At 37.3% G+C, this 21,128-nt stretch overlaps 12 protein-coding genes across 12 annotated transcripts; 6 read left to right on the plus strand and 6 right to left on the minus strand.

Moving 5' to 3' along the window:
• Positions 1-184: 184 nt before the first annotated feature.
• On the minus strand, positions 185-1,129 carry GVI51_H05445 (ceramidase; the record flags this gene model as incomplete). The annotated part of the gene is made up of 1 exon (XM_447039.1): positions 185-1,129. One exon carries the CDS (start codon positions 1,127-1,129, stop codon positions 185-187), a length of 945 nt encoding a protein of 314 aa, XP_447039.1.
• Positions 1,130-3,294: 2,165 nt separating this feature from the next.
• Positions 3,295-5,175, plus strand: RLM1 (Rlm1p; the record flags this gene model as incomplete). Its single annotated transcript, XM_447040.1, has 1 exon — positions 3,295-5,175. The coding sequence occupies one exon, from the start codon at positions 3,295-3,297 to the stop codon at positions 5,173-5,175; it is 1,881 nt and encodes a 626-aa protein (XP_447040.1).
• A 1,051-nt stretch (positions 5,176-6,226) lies between these two features.
• On the plus strand, positions 6,227-7,652 carry RPS6A (40S ribosomal protein eS6; the record flags this gene model as incomplete). The annotated part of the gene is made up of 2 exons (XM_447041.1): positions 6,227-6,232; positions 6,948-7,652. The coding sequence occupies 2 exons, from the start codon at positions 6,227-6,229 to the stop codon at positions 7,650-7,652; spliced, it is 711 nt and encodes a 236-aa protein (XP_447041.1).
• Positions 7,653-8,128: 476 nt separating this feature from the next.
• Positions 8,129-9,559, minus strand: GLR1 (glutathione-disulfide reductase GLR1; the record flags this gene model as incomplete). Its single annotated transcript, XM_447042.1, has 1 exon — positions 8,129-9,559. One exon carries the CDS (start codon positions 9,557-9,559, stop codon positions 8,129-8,131), a length of 1,431 nt encoding a protein of 476 aa, XP_447042.1.
• A 935-nt stretch (positions 9,560-10,494) lies between these two features.
• SSU1 (Ssu1p) lies at positions 10,495-11,850 on the minus strand (the record flags this gene model as incomplete). The annotated part of the gene is made up of 1 exon (XM_447043.1): positions 10,495-11,850. The coding sequence occupies one exon, from the start codon at positions 11,848-11,850 to the stop codon at positions 10,495-10,497; it is 1,356 nt and encodes a 451-aa protein (XP_447043.1).
• A 1,208-nt stretch (positions 11,851-13,058) lies between these two features.
• On the minus strand, positions 13,059-14,996 carry NOG1 (putative GTPase NOG1; the record flags this gene model as incomplete). The annotated part of the gene is made up of 1 exon (XM_447044.1): positions 13,059-14,996. One exon carries the CDS (start codon positions 14,994-14,996, stop codon positions 13,059-13,061), a length of 1,938 nt encoding a protein of 645 aa, XP_447044.1.
• A 434-nt stretch (positions 14,997-15,430) lies between these two features.
• Positions 15,431-16,204, plus strand: SEC62 (Sec63 complex subunit SEC62; the record flags this gene model as incomplete). Its single annotated transcript, XM_447045.1, has 1 exon — positions 15,431-16,204. The coding sequence occupies one exon, from the start codon at positions 15,431-15,433 to the stop codon at positions 16,202-16,204; it is 774 nt and encodes a 257-aa protein (XP_447045.1).
• Positions 16,205-16,658: 454 nt separating this feature from the next.
• On the minus strand, positions 16,659-17,705 carry PNG1 (peptide-N4-(N-acetyl-beta-glucosaminyl)asparagine amidase; the record flags this gene model as incomplete). Its single annotated transcript, XM_447046.1, has 1 exon — positions 16,659-17,705. The coding sequence occupies one exon, from the start codon at positions 17,703-17,705 to the stop codon at positions 16,659-16,661; it is 1,047 nt and encodes a 348-aa protein (XP_447046.1).
• Positions 17,706-17,951: 246 nt separating this feature from the next.
• Positions 17,952-18,161, plus strand: ERI1 (Eri1p; the record flags this gene model as incomplete). Its single annotated transcript, XM_065626623.1, has 1 exon — positions 17,952-18,161. The coding sequence occupies one exon, from the start codon at positions 17,952-17,954 to the stop codon at positions 18,159-18,161; it is 210 nt and encodes a 69-aa protein (XP_065482695.1).
• Positions 18,162-18,246: 85 nt separating this feature from the next.
• On the minus strand, positions 18,247-19,635 carry MSY1 (tyrosine--tRNA ligase MSY1; the record flags this gene model as incomplete). The annotated part of the gene is made up of 1 exon (XM_447047.1): positions 18,247-19,635. The coding sequence occupies one exon, from the start codon at positions 19,633-19,635 to the stop codon at positions 18,247-18,249; it is 1,389 nt and encodes a 462-aa protein (XP_447047.1).
• Positions 19,636-19,949: 314 nt separating this feature from the next.
• On the plus strand, positions 19,950-20,291 carry MGR2 (Mgr2p; the record flags this gene model as incomplete). The annotated part of the gene is made up of 1 exon (XM_447048.1): positions 19,950-20,291. One exon carries the CDS (start codon positions 19,950-19,952, stop codon positions 20,289-20,291), a length of 342 nt encoding a protein of 113 aa, XP_447048.1.
• Positions 20,292-20,557: 266 nt separating this feature from the next.
• Positions 20,558-21,052, plus strand: INA17 (Ina17p; the record flags this gene model as incomplete). Its single annotated transcript, XM_447049.1, has 1 exon — positions 20,558-21,052. The coding sequence occupies one exon, from the start codon at positions 20,558-20,560 to the stop codon at positions 21,050-21,052; it is 495 nt and encodes a 164-aa protein (XP_447049.1).
• Positions 21,053-21,128: the final 76 nt, after the last annotated feature.

A 21,128-nucleotide genomic window follows, 5' to 3' on the forward strand; every position in this document is an offset into this window, starting at 1 on the left:
TTAGTGATAGGTTATAAAAATTCACAATAGACTTCTTTCAAAATGTGAAAAAATGTCAATCGTTAAAGGTCCCCAACTTATGGAAACCGTCAGATATAAGTAATCGCCTCTCAAAAAAAGCCATGAAAACAAAACTATTGACATGCCAAATACATGCCAACTGTGCACCGTGTACTATTTTGATTCATTCTTTTTTTGTCGCTTTCACGTCGGCTCTTGGTCCCCAGAACTCAAGAGAATATGGAGTTCTTACAGTTAGTCCCTTTTTAACCAGTTCTGGGAAGAAACTCCATCTGTAAATGAAAATGTAGTCGTCACCCCTACCTTGCGTCATAACTCTCAAGTACTGTAAGTACACCACGTAGATGTATACACCAGTACCGGTCAATAAATGCCACCAGCCGTGAAGTTCTAGGAGAATGCCTAAAGGTAGTTCCAAATACGTCCTTCTGATGTGGATCCACAATGAGCACAGGTGAATATCTAATTGCCAGCAGATAAAGCCAAGGACAAATGGTACAATACCTAAGCACATAGTGGTAAATAAATTTCTCTTTGCCACGGGATCATGAACATCTCTGTATGTTAAGATACCAGAAGCTATGACGACCATAACTGTCAGGACACCGTATAAGATTTGGAAGATTTCAACAACTCTGACCACAATGTATAGCCAAGTTAAAATAGACACAAATCCGAACAGTAAAGCGGAATAAATAAATTGAATTCTGAGGGATTTAGCCTTACGTTCATCGACATTTTTAATCAAGTTCTCCTGGTTCTCAACAAAGATACTCCAAGATGGTATAACAGTAGCATAAAGCATTGGCAGTTCGTCCAACAATTGGAAGCGATATTGCAAAGTCATGTGGAAAAGCCAAGAGCCGATACCAACCAAGGAGAAACCAAGACCAATGAATATAAATCTTTTCTCCAATTTGTTCGTGTAAGCAGAATAAGTACAATAAAAAGCAACCACCAAAAAAGCAGCGTTCGTTATAGTGTTACACCATTCTGCAATATATGGAGTCACAACGTAATTCTCTTCACACCAATCTATTAAAGCGGTTGGCTTGCCCCAGTAACCATCGATGGTCTCGGGATCAGGGTATGGCCAGCTGAATTGCATGTTTTATTTATCTGATCTCTTTACTTGAAAAATAATCCAGATAAGAAGTCCTCTAGTATTGATAAGATTGAAAAAAAACTTTATCTATACTTTTAAATTTTTGCTATATTAGGATATCTTCTAGTTCTTTCTGTCCCTTCTCATATTTCTTTTAAAGATAAAGGTAAATTATTTCAAACCATAATTAAAAAAAGGTATCTACCAATGTCTAATTATAAAAAAAACAGGCAAGAACAACCATTATAATTTACCAATTTGATCTTGATTATTCAGAGAACTCAAAAGAAAGGGATTAGATATTACTAGAGAGCACATTCTCGACAAAGGGGAGAGAGAGAGCCTACGTTTATGTCAAGGAACGAAGAAGGATGTCAGCTCCAGAGCATCGTTTCAAAGAATTTGGTTCGGAATCCATTTAACGATTGAAGAGAACTTGAGTCTTGAACCCAGCTCTGTCTTCCCAACAAGTTGCCCATCTGCCATCAAAACATAAATTATATCTGGAAGTGCAAAACAAGACCAATCATTGGGAAAGTGATAATATTGCATGTGATTATCATCACAACCATAGCATGTGATACTTAGTCAAATCTAAAAATAACTTTTCTGCCAAAATCAAAAGGAGGGGGAGGGGGTCGAGACCCATTGTACTTCCAGCGTCGTACTCACAGATTATCAGCCGACTTCCCTTGGTTGCCAAAATTTTGGCTCAAAACTGCAAGTCCATTTGTCGATCCTTTCCATGCACAGAAACATTCGTTGCTTTTCTGAAAATGGAACATCAATAAAAAGTAACATGTGAACACATAATTGCTTATTGTTTCCCTAGCCATCGACCCCTTCTACTTACGCTCAGGGCAAACACTTTTTCTTCTACAAATTCATCAAGTTTGCCTTCTTTTTTGTATTTTCACTGCAGCACATTCTCTGGTTTCTTGCTGTATTTTAGGTACTTCATGTCTGTGCTTGTAATTTTACTTGTATTATTAATTTACTGAACCACTCCCCAGTCGATGGGCTTTGCTCTTTCTCGCATTACTACCGATATGGCATGCTTATTATGTGTTGTAAAGCTGACTGAAGAAGGAAAGTTGCACCACGATGGGACTGAGATTCTTTAAATAGCGTGTGGGGACCTAACTCTCTCTGTCTTTTGCATAAATCTCATCACGGCAGATGAGGTCGATAATCAAAATAAGTCCCTTTCCGTTCGCATAAGTTATTCCGGGAAGTTTATTTATAACTATTGTTGTTATAGTGCCGTTCCTATTGTTTTTTTTTAAATTCTTTTTTTAAATAGAGATAATATCCATCAAACCTATAGCACAAGTTATTCACAAAAATAGCGGAAAGAAACTTGTATCTTACTGAATACACGGGACGATTACATTAGTGAAAGATAATATTCATAATAACCGAAGTTTACTTGGCATAATTTACTGATCCGCACTTTTCAGCACGCTTGATAAAATAACACTTTCAAATTTCACTTGTTGAAGTTACAAATCTGCATCTCAAGATACAAGGCACAGATTTCGCTTTTTTTAACCTTTGACTATAAACTTAGGTCCATTACTACTACCAAGACAGAAATCAGAAAGGTTACTTAACCAGTTCTATCGAGATTACTGCCCACTTGCCATTTAATCCTGTACCCATAAGAAGGAATTCAGGCGAGCGTATTAATTTTAGCTTGTTGCAACACCACAACCATCAGGAATAAGAAAAGCAGTTGCTTCTTTATAATTTGCAGATACTTCCATTCATTACTATTACTAAACAAGGTATTCAGATCTAACATACCCAATACAGGGAGCATATTCATTTAATTGACACATTACCAATACACAGACTTACGGCTTTTGGAATACTACAACGGCCCCATTGTTGTCCTTTTATCGAATAATATTTGCGTACTAGAAGTTCAATACAAAAACTTTATTTTATTTTTGGATTTTGCAACATCGCTGGTCAAATATAAAAATACCTCAGTTTCTTCGTCAGTCCTTCTGAGAACTACTATTAATATTCCACTTCTCAAGCCTTGATTTTCTTCAAATTAGCCTTTAATCATTCACATTTTTTTTAACTTACAAAGTTGAAAATAAAAACACATCTATTCAAACTTTATTTAAAATCTAACACATTTCATTTAAGAAGATAAGATGGGTAGAAGAAAAATCGAAATCGAGCCAATAAGAGATGATAGGAACAGACTCGTTACATTTATAAAACGGAAACAAGGTTTGTTCAAGAAAGCACATGAGTTGGCCGTTCTATGTGAAGTCGATGTTGCTGTTATTATCCTTGGCAGTAACGATACCTTTTATGAGTTTTCATCTGTAGACACAAATCAACTACTGGATGCCTATCAGAATAAGCCGGAACTGCACCACGACTGCTGTGACCCTTCAGCATTTGGTGACTTCAAGAAGAACAAAACAACAATTCTTCACCACAGCCGATCCACTGCTAGACCAACAAACACTACCACGAAAGACATATCAATGAGTCAAATAGAAGATACCACAGGCGATGAAGACGAAGATGAGAGCAATACAAAAGATGAAGACACAAACAACTATACCTATCACAATAAAGAGCCAGACAATCGATATAACTCTAGCATCAGTGATATTTCTAAAACTAGGGACAATTCTCAATTTATCTCAAATAACAATAGAGGTTTCCCGAAAAGACCATTTGTGCAAACAATGGACTCCTTTGACAATAATAGTAGTGATAACAGTTCTTCAGACACGAATAACACTAAACGTATGAGATTCGATAATCAGAATAGCTCAGGGAGGTTCAGTGTTAATCAAAATAGCACAACTGCATTACATGATAGTAATCAGAATCCAACACAGCTGGAACAGCAATCACTGCAGCAGCAGGGTCTGCCACAGCCACCGCAACTACAGCAACAATCACTGGAGCAACAACAACAGCAACAACCACAAGAATTCCAACCTGGAAACTCAACAGGTTTATCCAATAATTTACAACAACATGTGCAAAAACAGTTCCAGAATTTGTTCATGATGACCAAAGGTGCAAGACAAATGCCTAAACCAATAGGACTATCCCAGTCGTTCTCATCTATGAATGGTGGCCAACCCTCCGATGAGGATTCACTAACCCCTGTAATGAATCCAAATTCATCAGGTAGCTCTGATCAGAACAATGGTAGTGAAAATATATCGAATGAAATGATGTCGGAAAACAAGGAAAATAGTACGATTCAAGAAGATCTTTCAGCTGAGAGCAATGAAAGAAATGATACCCCTAGTGAAGGCGGTCCGCCCAAACCGAACCTTACTGTAGATATACCAAGCAATCAATTTGTTAATAGTGCAACAATACATGATGACACTTCATCAGTTTCCACAAATGGACAGAGGCAATACCAGATACAATTGAATGGAATCAACTCAAATGATAACTTACTCAAGAATTTATCTCCAATATCATCTAACCCATTATCTGCATTTGATAGGTCAAACCAATCAAAGTTGATATGGAAAACCCCAAGTGGATTAACACCAGGCTTACCAGCAGTACTATCATTTTCTCCCACTACCACACAATTCCAAGGTACCACTCCAATCAACACAATGCTGCCGACGCGCAATAGCATTGCTAGTGAGAACCAATTAGAAAGTCTCAACAATCCTAATTTTCTGCAGTCTCAATCTTCTTCGCTGGGCGACGCATCTGCTATGAAAAAACCCTCTTTACAACCATTGCATACAATTACTGGGAATGGCAATGATGTACCTGCAATGGGACCACCTACGGGATCGATGCCATCTAAATACATACAAGACTTGATGGTTTCGTCACCTAATAATCCCTCAATGCCAATGTTCCCAGACTGGTCACTGGGTCCCACGAATAGAGGCGCTCAACAACCTCAGGAGAACACATATGATCCATCTCATGGGAACACAGGGTTGACCCCATTTCTACAAACAGGCCAGACACCAACCACAAGATTCTTCAGTTTCAACAGCGATATGTCTGAAGAGAGAAGCACCAAGTAATACCATCTATAAATACCAGGGGTGCTGTTGAAATCTCAAAGAATCTCTTTATTGTACTAGAGCTTCACAAAGGTGACAAATATATAATTCATATTTAAGAATGCTGTAGAGCCAACAGTGGCCATATTAGCAGCTAGTAAATAGTATTTAGAACTATTAAATCGGATATAAGAAGTTCATGGGTTCATATAACAGTGACTTTACTATTAATAGCAATCTGATAATTACGTAAAAGGAAAGAATCGAATACACTTATGATATTTCAGATACTATAGTTGGATTAATCAGTATGAGAAGCTGATAATAGTTACAGAATCAATCTTAAGGTATCAATAATTTGGTAAACGTCTAAACAAATTATCATACCTAATCACAATATATCACATGACTGAAATCTTGCTCATATGGAACAATAAGCTGGTTGATTGTTGCCCGAGTGCACTGCTCATGTGCAAAAACACATTAAACGAATATGAGAATGATTTCATTATTTTGTGACTTGCTTTTTTATATCATTGAAAGTTATAACACCCATACATCTTGAAAATTTGAATTATTGGATCATCAAGAGTATTTTCTATGATAGATACGAGGCTTCGGGATTGGCAACTCTCTAAGAGGTAATGATGGGCACGCATTGCTCGGTACCTCATCAGATGCTGAGCCTAGCATGCTTTTCGTAATGCTGCAAAATACTGACACTAGGAGAGTGGTAGAGTGTAGTGCTACCACGGGCATACAATGAAGCTTGGGGGATTAGGCCACTTTGTGGAACCAGGCTAGGCTGAGCTCACGAGCTATCTTCCGCCTAAACCAAAGTTTCCTTTCTAACGTCTGTGTAGGTGCTAGGCAGAGTAGACTCACGATCCCAGAGAACAGATCCAGTTTGTGTGAGCAAAAGCATATTGTCAGGACAGTAGCTGGCTCACAGGTTCCATATATGTGAAATGCCAGTTGGGCGTCTATTTCATAGTAGTTAAGAAGGATTACCCGTGCTATTCTCATTACAATTTGTTTCGAAAGGACCTCGAGAAACGATAACTGAGCCATTATGAAGGTATGTTTGCAAACCACGATGAATTATGGAGGAAATAGCGATCTATATTGCCTATTTTGCCTATATTGCCTATAATCAGGGATTAAAGCTATGTGATACACAGGCGCATAGTAGGATCGAGACTGGGAAGATATCATACTTTCTACAAAATATACATTGCGTATCTTAGGCGAATCCAAGCATTACAATTCGATTACCTCTACCTACTTTTATTGACGATTTAAAGAACAAAAATACTAACATTAGCTATATTATTGATTACAAACTTAACACAATTACCAATTTTTCCCCGAAAATCTCAATTTTGCAAGACATGTTCATTAGTATAATTATCAGTTCTTCACCATGTGGTACAATGATGAACTTTTTCAGGATTAAGAGAAAGGTCACTATTAAAAGGAAAGGATATCAGTTTTTGGATTAACAGCGTAACTCATTCAAAGATCACATCATGAATTACTGTTCCATATCGATACTGTCATATATGAGTGAACTTCTTATTCTTACAGACGTTTGAGTAATAATATTTCCGTTTGCACCCAGTTATTTGTCAACTCCAGAATTTTAATATATATTACATGAAATCAGAGGTTTATGTGAAAATTATACAGTTTATCTCCTAAAGAATGAAATCATGTTTTAGCATGAATTGAGATTTTAGTGGTATATGCTATTTGTTTTGAGTTCTAATAATAATATTATACCATTTTTACAGTTGAACATTGCATACCCAGTTAACGGTACCCAAAAGACTGTCGAAGTCGATGACGAACACCGTGTCCGTGTCTTCTACGACAAGAGAATTGGTCAAGAAATCGAAGGTGAAGCTGTCGGTGATGAATTCAAGGGTTACACCTTCAAGATCACCGGTGGTAACGACAAGCAAGGTTTCCCAATGAAGCAAGGTGTCTTGTTGCCAACCAGAGTTAAGCTATTGTTGGCTAAGGGTCACTCCTGTTACAGACCAAGACGTTCTGGTGAAAGAAAGAGAAAGTCTGTCAGAGGTGCCATTGTTGGTCCAGATTTGGCTGTCTTGTCTTTGGTCATCGTCAAGAAGGGTGAACAAGAACTAGAAGGTGTCACCGACGCTACTGTTCCAAAGAGATTGGGTCCAAAGAGAGCTAACCACATCAGAAAGTTCTTCGGTTTGACCAAGGAAGACGATGTCCGTGACTTCGTCATCAGAAGAGAAGTTACCAAGGGTGAAAAGACCTACACCAAGGCTCCAAAGATCCAAAGATTGGTTACTCCTCAAAGATTGCAAAGAAAGAGATACCAAAGAAACTTGAAGGTCAGAAACGCTCAAGCTCAAAGAGAAGCTGCTGCCGAATACGCTCAATTGTTGGCTAAGAGATTGGCTGAGAGAAAGGCTGAAAAGGCTGAAACCAGAAAGAGAAGAGCTTCTTCTTTGAAGGCTTAAATATAGGAAATTAAGATCTCTTTTTTTTCCTATTATTATATCTTTCAATTTTCAAACTTCGTATGGTTTTTTCTACCTTGAGTAATCAAGTGTATTAATCAACTACAAATCTAAAACAAATTATCGGTTTCAGTGACTCGATTTTGGTTTTAGTATCATCCTCCCGATCTAGATACGAATAAAAGGACTAACATTTTATGCCACAAAGTTTGTTTCCTTGTCATTTATTCTAGAAATAAAATTTACATCGTTTTCATATAAATTTATGTATTTTAATCAATAAAAAAGGCAAAATAATTCAATTACACTTATAAATTTCTGCGACGAATTTGCCTCTGTATGCGTCAAGGTAATGCTCTCATTTGATGATTGTACATCATCAGCCATTCGTAATATAATGATAATAATGTATGATTCCATCAATTAAAATAACTAAAATGATTAATATACACGACCTTTAAAAGAAAATCTAATTATTATCTCATAGTAACCAATTCCTCAGCACTGGTTGGATGAATAGCCACACAGTTGTCAAAATCAGCCTTTGTGGCACCCATTTTGATTGCGACACCAAACCCTTGCAGTATTTCTGCAGAAGAGTCACCTACAATGTGAAGACCGACAACCTTCTCATTTGGACCTTCACAGATGATCTTGTATCTAGTTGGAGATTTGTGTTCCAACATGGCATAGTACATAGCTGTGAATTTACTGGTGTAAACCTTGATGTTGTCCTTACCGTACTGCTTAATTGCTTCATCTTCAGTTAGACCAATAGAACCCGCTTCTGGATGCGAGAAGACAACACTTGGAACGTTTGTGTAATCAAGTTTATCATTACGGTATTGCTCAGGGCCAAACAATCTGTTTGATAACTTTCTACCGGCTGCAATAGCAACAGGAGTCAATTCCACACGTCCAGAGACATCACCAAGAGAGTAGATATTTGGAACGTTGGTGTTTTGATATTCATCTGTAATGATCTGTTCCTTGTCATTCAGCTTCACACCAACGTTTTCTAGGCCGATTCCCAGCAATGATCTACGACCCATAGTCCAAATCAATTCATCAACATCTTCAAGGACTTGTCCATTGGTCAAATGAACAGACAATTTACCAGTTTTCTCATCTTTTTCAACCTTGTCAACATTAGTTTCCTTATGGACATTAATACCTTCCTCAACATAATAGTCGGTAACAGTATTTTGAATAATCTCATCGAACTTTCTCAAAACAGTTTTACCTCTAATAACTAGATGGGAATCAGATCCTAATCCATGGAATACACCTGCCAACTCAATACCAATGTAACCTGCGCCAACAACTACCACTTTTTTTGGTTGTTCTTCCAGGCGGAAGAAACCGTCAGAGTCTGTACCCAATTCAAATCCTGGAACCTTTTCTGGGTACACAGGTTTACCACCAGTGGCAACTAAAATACGGTCAGCAGAGTACACCTCAGTAGTATTATCATGCTTTGTAACTTCAACGTTACCATCCTTGTTAAATTTAGCCCAACCAAATACTACTTCAACACCTTCCTTTTTCAAGTTATTTTCATAGATACCATTCAATCTGTGAATGTAAGCATCTCTTTTCTTCTTAAATTCCGGCCAATTGAAAGTAATAGATTCTTTAGACAATGGTACGTTTTGTGCTAGACCATACTCGTGGGCATGGGTCAATCTGGTGGCCAAGTCAGAAGCATACCACATTACCTTCTTTGGAACACAACCGACATTGACACAGGTACCACCAAGGGCTTTACCCTCAATCAAAAGGGTCTTGGCACCATATGAGGCTGCTCTTCTACTGGAGGCAACACCACCGGAACCACCACCAATAACTAAATAATCAAAATGCTTTGCAACTGGAGCCATTGTTCTAAATAATCTCTTTACTATCATATATATAGAGGAACTTAAAAAAAGTTGCCAGTGGAAAGGAAATTGAACAAACCTAAAAAAAATATTTTACTGTTGTTTAAATATTACTATCTCAATCTTTACAAATTGAATTCATTTTATAATGCCATCCAACTGTTAGCACCCCGAGTCCACGCTGATTCACGGATGATAGGGTGCCAGATAATTTACTACACAATCCCTCTGTAACGATGGTAAAAAAATGGAAATAGTTAAGGGATTTCGATGGGAAAATATTAGCTAATTGTGACAATTAATGGACATTACAGCAGTAAATTCAGCAGTGTCCTCTCTCATCACTAATGATCATCTAACTCCTATTCTATGTAATCCATCGTCGAAGATGAAAATGATATTTGTAGGAGTGATAACTTGACGTTATTTTAGCTAATGATATTATTTTAGGATAATAGTCTTTATAATGACAAATTATATTAGATTACAGATTATGTATTTGAATGAATACTATTATTGCTATATGTTGAAATTAATGCAAAAAATTAAAATTAAAGAAATGGAAAATAATAGACAGATTGGTAGCAAATCTTTCATTTTTAGATACTGACATGGGCTGTATATGAAAATGAATGAAAAATGCTCAATCTTAAATGAATATAGATATTCTTTTATCATGAAATAAAGACCAAAAAATCTAGAGTATTACCAAAGGTTGAAATAATAATTATGAAAAATAGCAATACATTTGCCGAGCAAAAATTGAGTACACGACACATGCTCTTTTTTTTTTATACTTTCTTTAACCTTGGTGTAATTAAATTAGTGTTGAGACTAATATCCTAGCCTCTAAATGCTAGGGAGGTGGTATTCATGAAATGCAAATTGTAAACGTGAAAAGAAATTGATAAGAATTCATCTGAACCAATATGATACACAAATGAACTTTATTTGGTATATTATCATACCAATCTCGTAAAATCATCTTGACAGGACTCTTGAATATCATTGCTGCTCTCCAAAGATTTCTCAGTACTTGTGTTTTCTTCAGTTTCCTTCCATTTAGAATATCTAAAGTAAACAGGCTTTATAATTGATTGTAACAGAGTCAGTGTTAAACATATGATAGTCCAACAGATACAGACACCACCGTAAATAGCACCAATGTACCTGAATGTCTTTACTGGGACATAATTGTTGTAGATAACATATATCTCCTTGTTAGCTAGACTCATTGTACCCATTGGGAAAGTCATTCCCAGCCAACCTTTGTGGAAAGTGTATATTCTCTTCACCTTGGGCCCTGTGGCGTCCTTTGTCTTGGAGTAAGAAAGAATGGAGATAAAGCAAAGGAAGGTGAAAAAATATCCCAACGATACTAAGGCTAACACCAACAGTAAGAAGATGATCTTAAAGCACCAAGGAATTATTTCAACAAGGAGTTCGTTATAATAAGGATGCCCAGGTCTGTAATATAAATGGGTGTATTTTTCAACATTCTCACCTATCAACAAGAAACTGTAACTTCCTTGACCTAATGGACCCAAGATCAAAAACATCGAGAAGACTTGGCCCATGGGAGGAATCTTATTCACATAAAGACTCCAAATGTAAATTGTAATAATGAAAAACACAAATATCAGTGCGTGAAACAAACTCAAGGCGCACACGAATATGTTAAGTAATTGAATGTGTCTCCCAAAATATTTGATAAAGATGGGACTCATTGTAAAGCCACCCAGGCTTGAAGATGCAACCACCAGAGGTATGACTCCCAACAGAAGCACACTTTTCAGAGTCTCTGCTGCTGATTTCTGATTTGGAGTAACATGGGGACTAATATCGTTTTTGTCAAAATCATACTTTTGCCATATGAGAAAGGAAACACCCCATGCAGTTAATAAAGAGATAAGTTGATCATACCACCATAGAGCATAGGCCAGCACTATGAGACGCTTGGCGTTGCCAGTACCAGCAGCTTCATTATTTGCAAGGAATGAAATGTAGTTGATAATAGTAGCCAAACCCATAGGGTATGCACCCCAAAAGGGGCCATACGTGACGCCGGCATAGTATCTTTTAAAATACACTTTGAAAGAGTCCTTCTTGATAGAATAGTATGCATGTACAAATACGTATATTTGCAACACGATGAATATAGCACACGCAATACCAAACATGATGTATGAGCAAACACGCATCCAGTGTGAAGGAAAGGCGAAATCATACAGCAAGTTGCTGGAGATACCAGAGGCCATCACCATAACAAACATAAAGGGCTCAAAGTCCCGAACCAACTGCTTCATCAACCGCCGCATTGCTATTACTTAATTTAGTTTGGGGATCCCAACAAAGGGGAAAGTAGTTTGCGAATGGTCCAATACCCAAACAATAAGCAAGAGAGATCTAAAGTAGCGCTTATATATCCTCAGCTCCCAATAGGTCAAGTCTTGCGAAATAAATTGATCAACTTCGACAAACCTCATCGCTCATTGCTACTTTTCACTATTGTTTGATAGGACTTTAATTTTGTTATTGTTAGTGATCACACAGAAATCGATGGGGGAAGGAGAGGCGAAACTGATTCCAAATTTTTTCTCTTCGCCGATTTTTTCTGTTTAAGAAATGCCTGTACGGCACATTCTTAGTAATATGCAAGGAAAGTGGGGGTCCCACTCCGTCTTCCACGGGCGTATCTAGGGGTTACGGCTATTATGTCCTTCTAGAAATTAAATGAACGGTTCTATGAAATGCGCGAAGGGCTTGTACGACTTGTCTCTGAAGGAACCAGAATGTGTCAAGCATTTGATGACAATAATTTGCCATAATAGCCAATTAATTACTATTATATTTTATTTTGAGCCTCTTGGTTATTGTATTATGAGTCAATTTTTGGTTGCTTTGGAGGGCTCATGCATAGTGGTAACATACCCTCTTGCGATATTTAGTAAAGAATGCAATCATGAAATGGAAATAGTTGCATCAGACAAAGTGGGATGCGGACATTCTACTTTCGTCAGCTATATTTACTTCTTACGTTGCTTCTATAAATGAGAATGGCTTGATGTTTGACAAAATGTTTTCAATAGTATACATAATATATGGAGGGGCTATAAATCCTAAGTGTTTCTTAGAAAAAAATAAAATAATTTCGAATGATAACGGTTATAATGATGTTAATGTAAAATGGAGAGATAAAAAAAAAACAAAATAAAAAAATTTGTACAATAATAATAAAAATGAAGGGAGGCTTTTACATCCTTCATTGTTAAAGTCGTTGTGCGAAAGAAGTGAAAAGAAAAAATATTATGGAAAAGACAAAAAAAAAAAATTGGAAAGAAATTGAATAAGAATCCAAGAAATCTCACCAATTCTTACCTTTTTTTCTTTCTGTTAATGCATTTTTTTTTAGACTTGACAGTAAGATATTCCGTTAGGCTTCAAAATGTCTTTACCTGGTAGATGAAGTTACCGTGACAATAGACACACAAAGTAGCATATATGGGGATAGTAGATAAATGCTTCCTTAACGGAAATCAGACTTACCAATACCACGCTTACCACTGAACAAATGCTTGGGTAGAGAAGCAGTGGCGTGTCTGTCGGCTTCACCTTGTCTAGCGTCTCTGTTTCTTTGTCTTCTTTGTAGCTTGGCCATTCTGTCTGCTTTACTTCTCATAGAACCATCAGCAACACCATCCAATAGTCTGTCGCTTTGTCTTAGTTTACCACCGTTTGATCCAGAAGCCATGCTGTCATTTTGTCCAAAGACAACATCAGCACCCGTCTCAACATACCTGCTCTTTTCGGCGGCAGCTCTGTGCTTGTCTTGCAAAGAAGACATATCGTGACCCAAAGTTGCCATATGCTTTTCCATGTCACCGAAAGACTTAACAAGTTTTGAACGTGGCATCATGGCCTTGTTTCTCAAAGACTTTTTGTTTCTAGCCTCGGCAATCATCTTCTTCTGCTTGTTTCTGATCCAATCAGCCTTTTCTCTGATCTCATCAATTTCCTCTTGATCGAAACCACCGTAGCTTTCATCCTCATCAGAGTCGTAGAAACCTTCCTTCTCCAATCTTTCTTCTTCTTCTTCTAGAGCTTGCAACTTAGCAGCAATATCTGGGTCTAAGAAATCGTAGACGTTCTTACCGTCCATGATTTCTGGCATTATATCGTTCTTCCATTCATCGTCATCAAGAATATATTTATCCTTCAAGTTAATGTTAAAGACACCAGCACCACCATTCTCGGCTTCGATATCTCTGGCCAAGAGTCTTCTTTCTGGATCCTCTGGATCATATTTCTTTAGTTTCTTGAATTCTTCAGGAATGTATGGAGTTCTTTCAACGTCATCTCTAGCCTGAGGCTTAGCGACATGGATCTTGTTCAAGACATTTGTGATTCTAGCTTGAGATTTCAATTTGTTTTCAATTCTGGAGGCCAACAACTTTTCACAAGCCTTGTTTCTAACGTTCATAACGTTATCCTCCAACTGACAAGAGGCACTCATGATCTCAACACCTGGAAGTTCCGTGACAGTTTGTAGCAATTTAGCACGTTCCTCGTCTAGATCTTCTGGTCTTATGATATCGGTCTTGTTGATAACAACCATAACAGATTTGTTAGCGAACAATGGCTTGATGGAGTGGAATAATTTAACTTGTGCTTCAACTGAGAAACCACACTGTTCTGAAAGATCCATGAAGTACATGACACAGGAACGCAAGTGGGCAATAGCGTAAATAGACTGCATTTCAATGTTGTTCATTTCTTCAGTTGGTCTGTCCAGAATACCCGGCGTGTCAATAGCTTGGAAACGCAGGTACTTGTAGTCAAAATGACCAACATATAAACTCTTTGTTGTGAACGCATATGGTTGGACCTCGACATCAGACTTGGTGATACATCTCAAGAATGAAGACTTACCAACATTTGGATAACCACAAATCAACAGAGTTCTTGTGTTTGGATCAATAGATGGCAATCTACCCAAGTGCTGACGAACTTGTTCTAGATACACTAGTGGATCCTTCAACTTCTTGACGATGGTAGCCATTCTACCCAAAGCGGCTCTCTTCAACTGCTTACATTGGAAAAGAGACTGACCAAACTTCAGCAATCTAGTGTAATCTCTAGAAACTTGCTCAACCAGAGTCTTAGCACGGGAAACAGCAGCCAAGGAAATCTTATAATGGTTCTTCTCATACAATGTGTCCATCAGATCACGGTGGAAAGGATGCACATCATTAATGTTTGGAAAACCTTTCAAGATATCATCGAACTTTTCTTCAAAACCCTCAGCAGTGAACTTCACCTTTCTCATGTAGAAAGCCCTGATTCTAGTAATCTTGAAACCAGGTCTAATAACAGTAGGCGTCTTTCTTTGCGTCCTGTTAAGGACAATGTCCAGCATATCATTTGCAGGCGCAACCGTAGGGATATCCTTCCAAGACAATTGCATCTCTGTAACTTCTTGGTGTATAGTTTACCTTATAAGATATAAAAATTCAAAATAAATAATAAAAACCAATCAATATAAAGAGAATACACTTGCAAAATAAATGAAATTCCTCTATTATACATGCGATGAGCTCCACTTCTATACAATTTTTCTTGCGATGAGCAGCTCATCGCTTGAAATTTTTCACTTTTCTGAAAAATTTTCTAGATATCATTACAAACGTCATGTGGATTGCAGCTTAGTCTTATAAACACCAAAAGAAACTGCCAAAAGCTTGCATGCTTATAGCATTACAATAGTCAGAGTGAGTGTTATAGTCGTCTAGTTTACTCAATTTGAAGCGATTGCATAACAATCTTAAACTCTCTAATTGCTTTTGTTTTGGTTATTTTCTCGAGCAGTGGAGAATTGATTGAGTGAAGTGACTAATAAAGATGGATCAAAGTGCAGTTCTCGCTATCGCCTCTTTTGTGCGTAACAGAAGCGAATTGAAAGCCAGGAAGGGTCTTTTCCAGGATAAGCCTACTGACTTCTTTAGATATAAGAGATTTGTGAGGTGTCTGAAGTCTGATGCGTATAAGAAGAAATCCCTAAAGCAGCCGGACCTATATCCACCTCTACCGGAGGATGAGGAGAAGTTTGCTGAATTAGCCAGAGGTATATTTGTGGAGTTCATCAAAAACCAATTGGTAGTACCGGGTCAGAAACTACATAGTTATGAATGTAAAGAACACGGATTAAAGCCCAGCAAGGACTATCCTCATCTAATAATGTCCACCAAGGCTACACTAGATGACAACGAATACTACTTGTGGCATTACAACCCCAAAACATTAACGGACTATTTAATTGTGTTTGGTGTGATTGGTGTCATTTTAGCATTTGTATGTTACCCTCTGTGGCCTGCATCTATGAGACGTGGTACATATTACCTGTCCTTGGCTGCCTTCGGCTTCCTAGGTGTATTCTTCGGTGTCGCAATTATCAGATTGATTGTGTTCCTAATATCAATGCTTTTCATTAGGGAAAAGGGCGGGTTCTGGTTGTTCCCTAACTTGTTTGAAGATTGTGGCTTCTTCGACAGTTTCAAACCACTTTACGGCTTTGGCGATAAAGAAACGTACACTTATATAAAGAAGATGAAGAAACAAAAGAAGAGGCAAGCAAAGAAGGAAAAGTTAAAGAAACTGAAAGAAAAGGCTAACTAAAAGGAAAGACATCTTTAGTTTTGACAACTATTATAAATTATCGTTCCATTTATTTGATATTAGCCTAAAATATATAACAATAGGTAATATATATTAATAGGGTAAAGATAGGATAGCAATCTTTATCCAAAATGCATATTAGAGATTGAATGCTGTATAACTTTTGCCATTATTTTTAAGCTGTTCAGGAGTTTTTGATTTATCTATTCGATGTACAATATGAGTAAAGATAATCCAGACCTATCTGCAAAAAGTGCTATGTTAACCACATGTAGAAGCCGCTTCATGAGAGGATGGGATAAAGTTCAAATCATAATAGTGATACTTAAGGCAATAAAGAATGGTTAGATACCCTCCAATCAAAACGCATCGACGATAAACCGATGAATCTCACACCCATCAAATTATTGATAGTGATTCCAAGTAGAAAACAGTCCTCCACATTCATCCGACTTCATTTCCCATTTTCACCTCTCGATTCTTTCCATTCTGCAGATCCACTTATTCTACCCTTATTCCCAGTTTTTGATATCTTCAATTTCTGCATCTCTTTGGTTGGAGTAGCAGAAGGGTTTAATTCAAGTTGCTCCAGGTCGTCCCTACAATACATTTTGTATGATTCATCATCACTTAGTCCAGTTCTTAGACGTTTGGTGAGAGCATGACACAGAAACTGTAAGTCATCTTCCTTGATTATATCTCTTGGTAACTGATTTTGCAAAATATAACGTTTACTGACATCAACTACACCGTACCTCCAAAACCCAATACAATAACTCATGCTCTTATTCCAATTCTTTGAATAAATAAAAGGCTCATCAAATGACTGTTCACATGAATCAACATGTATCCATCTTTTCAAATATGGAGAATAATATTCACACCATACGTGATCTTCCCTGTTCCATATATATCGGCTTTCCAGCCCAAAAGACTTAAGGACTAAGGTAAATAGATTACACCATTCACCACATCTACCAGTCCTTGTCTCTAATAGTTTAATTGGGTCATTATATCTAGGAAACCGCACTTCTGAGTTACATTTCTGACAGTGATAAACTTCTACCGAGCCACAGTTGAATTTTGCCTCTTCATTAGTTGGCGCCTGTATAGCAGCACCATTAATATCGTCTCCAGATGCACCACAACTTTTACAAACCGGTTTATTGCACCAAGTAAAGAAATCTTGCTTGAAGTATCGTAATAATTCTTTAACTAAATTGTCTGAGTATTGTGAGTCATCCTCAAGAGGCATCATATCAACATTTGCATAAATTTTGTCAAGGTCTAACGTTTCTAGCACTTGTGAGTGCCATGTACCATTTTCATACATGGTACACAATCGATTAGACATGTCAAATAATTCACCAGCAAATTTGTTCTCCTGTAATAACTTCTGTACCCTATTTAGCGGAACGGGCTCCTTGAATAAATTTATCACATAGTCTTTGTATCTCTTTAAAAACATATCAGCAACTTCAACATAGATCGGATCAACCATTATAATATGTGGCAGAGTCTTTGCTTTGCTTATGGTCACCAATTGTTTGCTAACTCTTAAACCGTTGGTGATTCAATTGCACTTCAATATTAACTTTTGTTAGGAAATTCGCATTTTGCAGAAACTGAAAATATTAAAAGAGGGCGATGAGATTGTAAAGGAAATGTATTCAATGTCAAGGTGCATTTCAATGAACAGTGGACAGTAATGAAATAATTGCTGTGGAAAGTGTTTCAAAGGAAACAGATGAATCAGAGACAGGCAGGATATGCTATTTTGACTTTCACTTATGGTGTTGTGTTTGTTTCGCTTACAAGTTTTTGGTTGATCCAAAGGTATTATCCTTCGGCGATTTACTATTGGCAGTGGCTTCTATTGCTTCCCGCATCCCTATGGTCATGGTGTGTCAAGTCATGGATTGACGCCGAAATGTTTGGAAGTTCTAAACAGGAGTGAAAGGGTATTTAATTATTTACAAGTACTCTATACAGTTATGTCTACTTCACAATGCCCGTGGTAGTATTCTATGTACATATATTACTCACTGCATCTCAATGACAAAGCATTTTTGTTTACCAATTCTTAGCAGCAAGACTTTATCGTCAATTAAATAGTCATTATAGTCATTAATATCCTTAGTTATCTTCACACGACTTGTGTGAAGGTATATACTTCCCTGTTCAATCTTCCTTCTAGCCTCTGATTTTGAACTGTGTGTTAATCTTGAAACCAAAGCTACTAAAGACTCACCTCTCTTAGCCTGCTGCAAAATCCTTGCTTCTCTGAACATATCTATTAATTCCAAGCCTGAAAGTTTCATCTCTTTATCTTCCATGGTCCCGAAGATAATATTAGAAATGCTTTGTGCTTTATCCCCATTTCCTACACCAAATAACATATCTGTAATTTCCTTAGCTAACATTTTTTGACCCAGTCTCAAGTGAGGTTTCTCATTATGACGCTTAGTCATAGACTCAATCTCTTCAATGGTCAAAAAAGAAAAAGTCTTCAGAAACCTTGGTACATCTTCATCCAGCGTATTCAAGAAAAATTGAAATATATCATAAGGTGTACTAATGCTGGGATCTATAAATACTGCATTTCCTGCACTCTTGCCAAATTTCTCACCGGAGGCTGTTTGTAACAGAGGCACCGTAACACCATATGCTTGTTTGGTTCGTGAGGAAAGTCTACTGATAAGATCTATACCCGCTGTAATATTCCCCCACTGGTCATTACCACCCACCTGAATGCTGACACCATAAGTTTTATTCAAATGGAAGAAATCGTATGCTTGCAATATCTGGTATGTGAACTCGTTAAAACCCAAACTATTTTGAGTGTTCAGCCTAGCCGTGACTGAGTCTCTTGCCAACATAGATTGAACTCTTATATGTCTGCCATAATTGGCTAAGAAATCAAGCATTTTAACATCTTTCCACCAATTGTAATTATTCTCTTTTATATGCTTCCCCGGTAATGTTTCATTTCTATCCTTATTCTTAGTGTTGTAATAAGCTAGACCATTAATGAAAAATTTCTCCAATTGTCCAGATATACTTGACACATTAGACAGCCGTGTTTTATCCTCCATTAGGCTTCTTTCAGTGGTTCGCCCACTCGGATCACCGACACATCCAGTAGCACCACCAACTAGTGTCACTATATCGTGACCTCTAACGTAGAAATGTAAAAGAACCATCAGAGGCACCAGATTTCCCAGATGTATAGATTTAGCAGTAGGATCTACTCCACAGTACAACTTAACCTTCTGTCCGGACTCTAGTTGCTCTTCTAGTTTCTCCTCAGGCGCTGATACCTGAGATACAAGCCCTCTGTCTCGTAGCTCCCTTAAAACATTGTAACTTCGCCTAAAATTGCTAACAAATAGCCTACCCTTCCTTAAGTTAATCATTCTACAACGAATCATGACAGTAGTATCAGTTGCCAATTGCCAATATTTCTTGCATCAATGGGATTCTTTTTGTTACTGTCAATTTCTTTTTATTCCTTGCCATTAAATCGATATTTTAATCCAATCCGATGAGCTTATTTTTTCAGAAAATCCCCTTCTGTGTTGACCAAAATGCTAGAACTTTTCACAGTATTTAGAATCCATTTCCAACAAATATAAAAGAAGTACTGCTTGACAAATACAAGTGAAAGCTATCAGCACTACATTTAATACCAATAGTGGGCACTGATATCTTTTTTGCATCTTTCTACAAATCAAATTAGCCAACCATGCCTCCAATGCCACAAGGTTTAGCACAGCAACAGCCCTCCAACTGGGACAAGTTTAAGATGGGTCTGATGATGGGTTCCACAGTGGGTGTATGTACTGGTGTTTTATTTGGTGGCTTCACAATTTTAACACAAGGTGCTGGCCCTGACGGAATAATGCGCACGCTGGGTAAATATATTGCTGGTTCAGCTGCAACTTTTGGTCTGTTTATGTCTATTGGTTCCATTATTAGAAGCGACTCTGAAATGCCAATGTCTCTACAGCAAACCCAGGATCTACAGAGAAGAGCAAGATTGGAAGTATGGAAGGTGCGTAACTTGTACGGTCTAAGTCGCAACTAAAACCTCAAGAAGTCTTTTGGAGATTCTAATACTATTTTAAATAAGATAATTCCACCTGTTAATATCATTTAATTGTTATTTATAATGAAATACAAATACATACAATATTGTTAGTTCTACTAGCAAATTTCGAGTTCTGAATCAAAACCTCATAGCTGAATCACTTAAAAGGGAAAAACTTAAAATTTAGCTAGATTAAGATAGCAATGAACCAATATTGTAAATCTAACATCATTACACAGGACCAGTAAGTTCGACTGACTACTATGATTAAGACTGCCAAAATCTCAACATTAAGACTTGCTATAACCAGAAATGCTAGAAATCTATCTTTCACCACTCTGGTAAGGAGTCCAGAGGTCGACAATTCTAAAATAAAAACATTAGAAGATCTAACTAGGCTAGAAACCTTGGAAGGTGTCGATCCTGAGCTTATTAAGAGGCTGATAAATGAAAAGACGCAGGAATTTAATACTCAAGATGAGTTAAAACTTTTAAAAAGCATGCAAATGGAACAAGATAGACTAAACGAAGTACCGCTGAAGAGGTTTACAAGACCACTATGGATATTCATTTTGATGGCATCAACTTTTTACCTAGGTGCCCACTTGGTATGGTGGAAATTAGCCTATGAGAAAAAGGAGGTAGAGCTGAAGCATAAGGTGGATTCTTTGGAGACTACATTGAAAGACGTGATGAAAGAAAAGGCTACTGGCCCAACACCATGCAATAATAAGAAGTCCTGGTACAAGTTCTGGTAGTTCTTCCATAAATTAAATATTTCTTTGTAAATAGAATCAAATCATAAAATAACATGAAGTTTTTATAGGAGATATA

The sequence above is a fragment of the Nakaseomyces glabratus genome, chromosome H (assembly GCF_010111755.1).
Source record: "Nakaseomyces glabratus chromosome H, complete sequence".
Classification (NCBI taxonomy): domain Eukaryota; kingdom Fungi; phylum Ascomycota; class Saccharomycetes; order Saccharomycetales; family Saccharomycetaceae; genus Nakaseomyces; species Nakaseomyces glabratus.